Source organism: Trichechus manatus, unplaced genomic scaffold, assembly GCF_000243295.1.
Source record: "Trichechus manatus latirostris isolate Lorelei unplaced genomic scaffold, TriManLat1.0 scaffold00147, whole genome shotgun sequence".
NCBI lineage: Eukaryota > Metazoa > Chordata > Mammalia > Sirenia > Trichechidae > Trichechus > Trichechus manatus.
The window spans coordinates 231,437-241,553 of NW_004444083.1; the positions used below are offsets into that span (position 1 = coordinate 231,437).

The 10,117-nt window shown below is 41.2% G+C and overlaps 1 protein-coding gene across 1 annotated transcript in view; it reads right to left on the reverse strand.

Moving 5' to 3' along the window:
- The window catches only part of FBXO36 (F-box protein 36), a 96,859-nt gene that overhangs the window by 6,244 nt on the left and 80,498 nt on the right, over nucleotides 1–10,117 (reverse strand). Inside the window, exon 3 of the mRNA XM_004385812.2 lies at nucleotides 2,783–2,955. Within this exon, the coding sequence (XP_004385869.1) occupies nucleotides 2,783–2,955 (173 nt within the window). The remainder of the gene's footprint in view (nucleotides 1–2,782; nucleotides 2,956–10,117) is intronic.

Genomic DNA, 10,117 nt, shown 5'->3' on the forward strand with positions numbered 1-10,117 from the left:
GATACTGGACCACGCTCCGTCTTCTAATAACTCTGCTCTGTAAGGATACTGAGGGCTGAAATACAACCCAGAAAAGCCTGGCTTTAGAACACTGAGTAAATTACAGAGGACATTTTTAGGACTGCACTAAAATAATGGCAGGACATTGAGATGGAGCACAATACAGAGTGGAAATGCATACAACTTGGAGAGAAGGCAATTGCTCAAGGTAAGGAATAAATTCCACAAGAAAATGGCAGCAGCTCCTGTTTCCTACCCACTCCTTCCATTTACATTAAGGAGCAAATCCAGGCCCTGGCAGAAGCTTTTAATAGAGTCCCACTTGTTGTTAGGTGCTGTCAAGTCAATTTTCGACTTACAGCGACTCCATGTGACAAAAGCAGAACTGTCCAAAAGGGTTTTCTAGGCTGTAATATTACAGGAACAGATTGCCAGGTCTTTCTAGTGTGGAGCAGCTGGGTGGGTTTGAAGTACCAACCTTATGGTTAGCAGACGAGAGCTTTAACCATTACGCCATCGGTGCTCCTTTAGATTCTCATTAGTATACTTTATTTTAAACCATATACATGTGGTTTAAAATCAGGAAAGGTGTGTGTCAGGGTTGTATCCTTTCATCATACTCATTCAGTCTGTATGCTGAGCAAATAATCTGAGAAGGTGGACTATATGAAGAAGAATACAACATCACGATTGAAGGAAGACTCATTAACAACCTTGCTTGTGGAAAGTGAGGAGTACTTAATAGCACTTACTAATGAAGATCAAAGACTACAGTCTTCAGTATGGATTACACCTCAACATAAAGAAAACAAAGGCCCTCACAACTGGACCAGTAAGCAACATCATGATAAATGAAGAAAATACTGAAGTTGTCAAGGATTTCCTTTTACTTGTATCCACAATCAACACCCGTGGAAGCAGCAGTCAAGGTATCAAATGATGTGTTGTGTTGGGCAAATCTGCTGCAAAAGACCTCTTTAAAGTGTTAAAAAGTGAAGATGTCACCTTGAGAACTAAGGTGCACCTGACTGAACCTATGGTATTTTCAATTGCCTCATATGCATGTGAAAGCTGGATAATGAATAAGGAAGACTGAAGAAGAATAGATGCCTCTGAATTATGGGGTTGGTGAAGAATATTGAATATACCATGGACTGCTAGAAGAAAGAACAAGTCTGTCTTGGAAACAGTACAACCAGAGTGCTCCTTGGAAATGAAGATGGTGAGACTTCATCTCACATACTCTGGACATGTTATCAGGAGGGAGCAGTCCCTGGAGAAGGACATCATGCTTGGTAAAGTAGAGGGTCAGCAAAAAAGAGGAAGACCCTCAACGAGATGGACGCACACAGTGGCTACAACAATGGGCTTAAACGTAGCAACTGTTGTGACCAGGTGGTGTTTTGTTCTGTTGTACATGGGGTCCCGATGAGTAGGAATCGACCCTACAGCACCTAACAACAACTAACAAGTATGTTTTATTTACTTAAAACTCTCCTCCTTCATCTAACATGTGAATAATCAGCTTCTTATTGGCAGCAAGTGCAAAATCTCAACTTTCATACATTTTTTTAAATGGCAAAAAATACAGTGATTACTCATAATACTTGTTGCTGGCCTTCAATTTTTAAGGGGAAAAATAATTATATATGTATCTACCCTCTAAAAGAATATAGTAAATTATACAGACTATATTACTTAAAAGTAATATATAAAAATCAAGAAATGTTATCGCATTATTGTGAAAAATGTTGAATTTTTAGATAAGAAGATCAGGATATGAATCATACTGGAAAATACTGTGTGTTCTTTTATAAATAGATGTTATAACTAAACACTGAACTAAGTCACGGTTCTTTGGTTGTAAGCAACAGACTCCAACTTTGATTCACTTAAGCCAAAAAGGGATTTAATGGAAGGATGGTATGTGTGTGCTCGGGGAGTGGCAGTAAAAACCAAATCAAAATCCATCGCCATTGAGTCAATTCCGACTCATAGCGATCCTATAGGACACACTAGAACTGCCCCACAGGGTTTCTAAGGCTGTAATCTTTACGAAAGCAGGCTGACACATCTTTCTCCTGTGGAGCATCTGGTGGGTCTGAACTGCTAACCTTTCAGTTAGCAGTCGAGCGCTTAACCACTGCACCACCAGGGCTCCTTTTTGGATTGGGGGTAGGAGTCTAGACATGAAGGAACAGCTATGAATCAGGAACCAACACACCTCACCTCCTGGGATCCTGGGAGAGGAACTAACAACCTGACCCTGGGTGAAATCAGCACCAACGGTGTTTTCTGTCTCTGGGGCATAGGAGAGGACAGAGCACTGTGCTGGGCAGTCCCACAAAAACCACACACATTGGGAGACCGTTAATTCAGCAAAGGGCTTTTACTGGAAGAAATAAAAATGGATGTTTGGTAGTTGCTACTTGCCTTATTCTCTTATGCTGCCATACCTTTGTCTGAGCTATTCCCTTGACCTAGAATGCCCCCAGTCCTCCAGACCACTAGGTGAACTCCTATTTTCCCCTCAAAACCCAGACAAAATAACCCTGTAAAGCTGGACAGAGGAAATGGCTTAGCACTGTAAGTTCCGTAAGGGCAGGAATAATGTCTTTCATCTCTGCTGTTTCTGTGCCTAAGACAGTGCCTGTGGCAACGTAAGTACTAAACAACCAATTGTTGAAATAAATGGAAATAAACCACGGCTGTATTTTTTAAAAACACCTTTGAAAAAGCACACGGAAAATTTCTATATAGACACAAAAGAGTTGGCTGTTACCTTTGCAAATCTGTGCGACGTTTGCGAAAGTCTGGCAATATCTTCAAGATCCAGGTAGGAAATGATACTCAGGAGCAAACTGTCCGAGAGCCGTTCAAGGAAGTCATATTTACCTTGGCACAAATTGAGGACATAGTCTAATATTCTTGCACCAAATATCAAGGCAACTTGAACTGTAATTCAAAGAAACCAACAAACCAACATGGTTACCACGTGTGGTCACATAAAAGCTATGATAACAATCTGCAGAGCACAAGCTGTGGGGCATTTCCCCCCTGGGAGTGGTGTTCAATTACGCTGAGTCATTCCAGCTGTCACCATGCTGCCTCAGTGACCAATGTCCTGCATTGACGAGGTATTCCTTCCAATCGCCCTCACTCCCCTGTCATTGGAATCTTTTAGGGACCTTCACCGGTCAACACAGTGATTGACCGCCTGTCCTTGATCATACCAGCACTAGGCTCCAGTCTATACAACGGACTTAACTAGTCTTCCATTTATCTTTGTCCACCTGGGCAGCATGCACTACAAGAAGGAAAAGATGCTGGTCCACATGGTTTTTCTGTGCCTCCCTCCCCACTCCCCAAATTGATTTAGCACATATTAATGCCTCTTAATTTTAGTTGATTTTCTCTTATTTTTCATATGTTGTTTTCCCACCAGACTTTCTTCCTCCCTCTTTACCTTCTTTCATCTCTATCTTTATGTAACAGAAAAAATAGACAGAGGCAAAGAAAAAAAATACATGAAAATTATTATGAAACTTGTTTTAACTTTTGCCTAATGTTTTTCATACCTCTTCAGTTATTTCCAAATCAGGAAATAGCTCACAAAGAATCAACCAAGACCATGGCCCAGCCAAACATGGTCAATGCAGGAAGGAAACTCCCTAAAGGGCAAGAAATGGTTAATAAATAGGAAAATATGTTTGAAAGGGTATACGTTCAAATTTTGACAGCGGTGAAATCTGGGTGGTGACTTTTATTTTCTTCCTTTTGCTATCTATATTTGCTAATCTTTTTTTTTTAATAGGAAATTTTACATTTTAATGACACACAGAATTTCAATATTCTTCAACTGAATAAAAAAATAATTAAACATCTTCTCATCAGACAACTGTTCCTCCTGCAGATCTGCCATCTTCCTTCTTTTATATTTGGTAATCTTTCTATAATAAGCTTGTGTCACCAGGATACATTTTTTAAATCTTAAAAAGAGAAAGGAAGGAAAGAAGGAAGAAAGGAATAGGGGAGAGGGAGAAAGAATAAAAGAAAAAAAGGAAGGAAGAAAGAAGGGAGGGAGGTAGGAAGGAAGGAAGGGAAGGAGGAAAGGCTGCTTAGTAGGTACACATGAGCATTCCAGTGGTCCCAAAGCCTGGATTTCTCAGTTTGAGGCTCATTTTTTCCCTTCTCACTCTGAAAATCCCTCTATAGCCAGCTGTTATGGATTGAATTGTGTCCCCAAAAATATGTGTGGTAAATCCTAACCACTGTGGTTTTTAAGCCCATTTGGGAATGGGTTTTCTTTTTATGTCAATGAGACAGTATTATTGTAGGCTGTGTCTTAAATCAGTCTCCTTTGAGATATAAAAAGAGCAGATTAAGTAAGGAAGGAAGGAAGCAGAGATGGGGGAGAGATCCACACCAGGCCACATGAAGATCACCAAGGAGCCAAGGAACAAGGAAGGACCTTCCCTCAGAACTGACAGACAGGGAAAGCCTTCCCCTAGAGCTGGTGCCCTGAATTCGGACTTCTACCCTCCTAAACTGTGAGAAAACACATTTCTCTATGTTAAAGCCATCCTACTCACAGTATTTCTGTTATAGGAGCACTAGGTGACTAAGACATCAGCCTTTGCAAAGAACTGCTCTTAGAAGAGAGACAATGCACTCTCTGCTTCACAGGAGACTAAAGGTCCAAGATTTGGGGCCACCTTTCCTCCTCAGCCTGGAACATCCCCTCTGGAGCAAGTGGGATGGGGCAGTCAGGAGCACTGGGCTCCCTGCAGAACCAGCTAGACTGTGATCCTAGAGGCTGGGTGCTCTGATTTCAGAAGGGAATTAAGGTGTGGGTACCTTTACATAAAAGCCCCAATTGTGCTAGCTTGGAAGAGCCAGTCATATAAGAATTCTCTCCCAAATGGGTTAGCCAGCTTTCTAGGGGAATTAAGAGTTTAAATGCCTTCTGAATTCCAAGTGCCCAGCCATTCAAAGCACCTCTAAATTCCAAGGGCTTTCTTCGGGTGGGGACCCTGCCAAAAACACAGCCTTCAACGATGGGTATTATGGAGAACTCCCTGGCCCACCAGCAGAATAAGAAAAACTGCTTATTCATTGGTGGGGGAGGGGGTGGGGAGAGAGGGGGAAGAGCCCTTTAATATAATTGGAGATCCATGTTTGAACACTTTAAAATAGCAAGAAAATATACTCAAAGCATGTCAGATGTTCTTTAGAAAGTCTCTACCAGTAAAGTCTTTAAAATAGAAAAGTTAGAGAACATATATACCTACACATAAAATGTGATGGTTTCAAACTGTATGTAGAGTTGAGGTATTTAGAGAAATTGTTTTGCTTGTTTGTATTTTTTATATAACCAATATTTATTTCTTTTGAAATTTAAAACAAACTCCATTTTTAAAAATAAATTCACTACTTTCGTGTTGGATTATGTGGTAGCCGGGTTCCCAGATGGTTCCAGTGATTCTTGTGCCTACTTGACTTACACCCCTGTGGCCTCCCATCCCATACTGGGTAGGGCTGACCTGTGTAACCAATATTGCAGAAATAATATTCCAAGGCTAAGTTGTAAACGAAGCCCTGGTGGCACAATGTTAACAGCTCGGCTGCTAACCAAAAGGTCAGAAGTTGGAATCCCCAGCTGCTCCTTGGAAACCCTATGGGACAGTTTTACTCTGTCCGATAGGGTAGCTATGAGATGCAATCAATTCGACGGCAACACGTTTAGGTTGTAAGAGACATTGGGGCTTCTGCCTTGCTCTCTTGAATGACTCACTCTGGGGGAAGCCACCTGCCACGTCCTGATCACACTCAGCAGCACTATGGAGAGGTCTGTGTGGCAAGAAATTGAAGCCTCAGAGGCAGCGCCAAGATGGTAGAGTAGTCAGACGCTTCCGGTAGTCCCTCTTACAACAAAGACCCGAGAAAACAAGTGAATCAATTATATATGACAATCTAGGAGTCCTGAACATCAAAGGCAAAGTTGACGAATCGGACTGAGTGGTAGGGGGAAGCAGAAACAGTTCAGAAGTAGCGAGGAGTTGCCAGACCTGACCTGGCGGGAGCCAGTGCCCTACGAGCCAGATAGGCTGGCATGTGCAGTGAGACAAGCACTGCATTTGGAACTCATTTTCCATGTCGAGAGAGACCGAGCAGTGGTGAGTCTGCTCAAGCCTCCAGAGCCAGTAAAAAGTGGCGCTCAACCAGCAAAAGATAAGTACGTGTGTTTAACTCATCGTGAGGATCAAAAAACACCCCCTTTGGGAAGAACTTCTCTATCGTTTACCTGCTCCTTCCCCACTCTGCATCAGGTCCTGGGCTGGCTTCAGTGATTGCCGTGTCTCCTGGGCCGGAAGTAGGACCCGCCAGGTGCCCTGAGCCATTTTCCTGGCCGTGGAGAAGGAACAAACTAACAAACAGGAAAAAATAATCTGCCAGCTCCCCTGAACCGGGAACTCAGGGCAGGCACAGATACTTTGCCTAGGCACAGGCAAAAGGGTTCCAGTGACTTTGAATGCCTTTCATCTCTGCATAGACCTGTGTGGGCCCACTTCAACAGTGTAGGCCCTTCTTAGCACAGTACAAAAGGGCATATACCTGAAGCGTAATTTCTCTGTATCAGCTATATGGTGGAGTGGCAGGTTTGTAACATTTAATACTGCTCTGCCCATTAAGCAGGGTCCTCACCTACCCACATCAGGGGCCTGAGGGCTGGTGGTTCCACCAACGCCACCTAACCACCTGCAACTAGGGTCCAAGGGTAGGTGGTGCCTCCCAGTCCTTACAGCCAACAGCTCTGGGAGTCCATAGTCCAGCTGCAAAACCTACCAACATACACACTCTAGGGAACAGGGACATGCTTTCCTCCCAGACACTTGTGGGCAGCCGTCAGCCCCCTGCCTTGCTCAGTGCAATACCCCCTACTGCAGTCAGATACCTATGCCTACTCCAATCACCTTTGCCAATCTAGGACTGTAGGTGAAAGCCTGCACTACACACTTGGTGACCGACTATCCGGACACCTGAGCTGAATCTACACAAGAAAAGTAAATGGATTCCTGGGCTCACATACCTAGTAACATATCTAACCACCTGGTGACAGGACATTAGAGCTTCAAAGGCACCAATAATCAAACTAGCTCACACAAGCAGCCTATTTGGGCGTATCAAAACAAAGCAAAACAAAAAGCTACGACACAGTAAGCAAACATAAAATAAATATAATAACTTATTGATGTCTCAGAGACAACAGTCAATATCAAATCACATAAAGAGGCAGACCACGATGGCTTCAGCAAGCTCCCAAAACAAACAATCAAAAAATACTCCAGAGGAAGAGAACTTCTTGGAATTAGCAGAGGCAGAATACAAAAGATTAATATACAGAACTCTTCAAGAGATCAGGCAAAACGCAGAACAAGCCAAGGAACATACAGACAAAGCAATAGAGGAACTTAAGAAGATTATAGAAGAGCACATGACAAATTTAATAGGATGCAAGAATCCACAGAAAGACAGCAAACAGAAATCCAGAAGATTAACAATAAAATTTCAGAATGAGACAACACAATAGAAAGTCATAGGAGCAGAACTGAGGCAAGGGAAGTCAGAATTAGTGAGATTGAAGATAAAGCATTTGACATCAACTTATTTAAGGAAAAATCAGAAAAAAGAATAAAAAAAAATGAAGAAACCCTAAGAATTATGTGGGACTCTATCAAAAGGAACAACCTACAAGTGATTGGAGTACCAGAATGGCGGGGATAAAAGAAAATACAGAGATAATTGTTGAAGATTTGTTGGCAGAAAACTTCCCTGATATCGTGAAAGATGAGAAGATATCTATACAAGATGCTCATCGAACCCCATACAAGGTAGATTCCAAAAAAAAAGTGAACAAGACTTTTTTTAATCAAACTTGCCAAAACCAAAGATAAAGAGAGAATTTTAAGAGTGGCTAGGAATAAACAAAAAGTCATCTACAAAAGAGAGTCAATAAGATTAAGCTCGGACTACTCAGCAGAAATAATGCAGGCAAGAAGGCAATGGGATGACATATATAATGCCTTGAAGGAAAAACAATTGCCAGCCAAGAATTATATATCCAGCAAAACTGTCTCTCAAATATGATGGCAAAATTAGGGCATTTCCAGATAAACAGAAGTTTAGGGAATTTGCAAAAACTAAATCAAAATTACAAGAAATACTAAAGGGCGTTCTCTAGTTAGAAAATCAATAACATCAGATAACAACCCAAGACTAGAACACAGGACAGAGCAACCAGATATCAACCCAGATAGGGAAGTCACGAAAATAAATCAAGGCTAAAACACATGAAAAAGAAACGGAGATATCAATATGTAAAAGATGACAACATTATGACAAAGAAGAGGGACTAAAAAAATGTAGTCATAGATCTTTCATATGGAGAGGAAGTCAAGGCAATATAAAGAAAAAAAAAAGATTGGTTTAAACGTGAAAAACAGGGGTAAATATTAAGGTAACCAGAAAGGAAACTAACAATCCTACACATCAAAATAAAAAACAAGAAGATTCAGCAAATACAAAATCAGCAACGAAAAAGGTAAAAAGAAAATACATTAAGAAAAACGACTCAGCACAGAAAATTAAGTGGAACAAAGAAACTGTCAACAACACACACACAAAAAGACATCAAAATGACAGCACTATGTAAAAAAAAAGTTCTACATTCTACCTTGGTGAGTAGTGTCTGGGGTCTTAAAAGCCTGTGAGCAGTCATCTAAGATACTCCACGGTCTCACCCCTTTGGCAGCAAGGGAGAATGAAGAGAACAGGATAGAAGCAAAAGATTAGTCCAAAGGACTGATGGACCACAGCTACCACAGCCTCCAACAGACTGAGTCCAGTACAACTAGATGGTGCCCGGCTACCACCACTGACTGCTCTGACAGGGATCACAACAGAGGGGCCCAGACAAAGCTGGAGAAAAATGTAGAACAAAATTCTAACTCACAAAAAAAGACCAGACTTACTGGCCTGACAGAGACTGGAGAAAGCCCGAGAGTATGGCCCCCAGATACCTTTTTAGTTCAGTAATGTACTCACTCCTGAGGTTCACCGTTCAGCCAAAGATTAGACAGCCCCATAAAACAAAACGAGACTAATGGGGCACAACAGTCCAGGGACAAGGACTAGAAGGCAGGAGGGGACAGGAAAGCTGGTAATAGGGGACCCAAGGTTGAGAAGGGACAGTGTTGACATGTCGTGGGGTTGTTAACCACTGTCATAAAACAGTATGTGTACTAACTGTTTAATGAGAAACTATTTGTTCTGTAAACCTTCATCTAAAGTACAATTAAAAAAAAGAAAAGAAATGACAGCTCTAAATGCATACCTATCAATAATTACACTGAATGTAAATGGACTAAACGCACCAATAAAGAGACAGAGTGGCAGAATGGACAAAAAAAAGTGAGCTGTCTGTATGCTGCCTACAAGATACACACCTTAGACTTAAAAACATAAACAAACTAAAACTCAAAGGATGGAAAAAATATATCAAGCAAACAACAACCAAAAAAGAGCAGGAGTGGCAATATTAATCTCTGACAAAATAGATTTTAAAGTAAAATCCACCAAAAGGATAAGGAAGGACACTACATAATGATTACAGGGTCAATACACCAGAAGGACATAACCATAATAAATATTTACGCACCCAACAACAGGACTCCAAAATACATAAAACAAACTCTAACAGCATTGAAAAGAGAGAAAGACAGCTCCACAATAATAGCAGACTTCAACACACTATTTTCGGTGAAGGATAGAACATCCAGAAAGAAGCTCAATAAAGACACTGAAGATTTAACTGTCACAATCAACCAACTTAACCTCATAGACATATACAGAACACTCCACCCAAGAGCAGACAAGTATACTTTCTTTTCCAACGCACACGGAATATTCTCCAGAATAGACACATATCAATCAGGTCATAAAGCAAGCCTTAACAGAATCCAAAGCATCAAAACATTATAAAGCATCTTTTCTGACCATAAAGCCGTAAAAGTGGAAATCAACAACAGAAACAGCAAGGAAAAAAAATCAAACACAT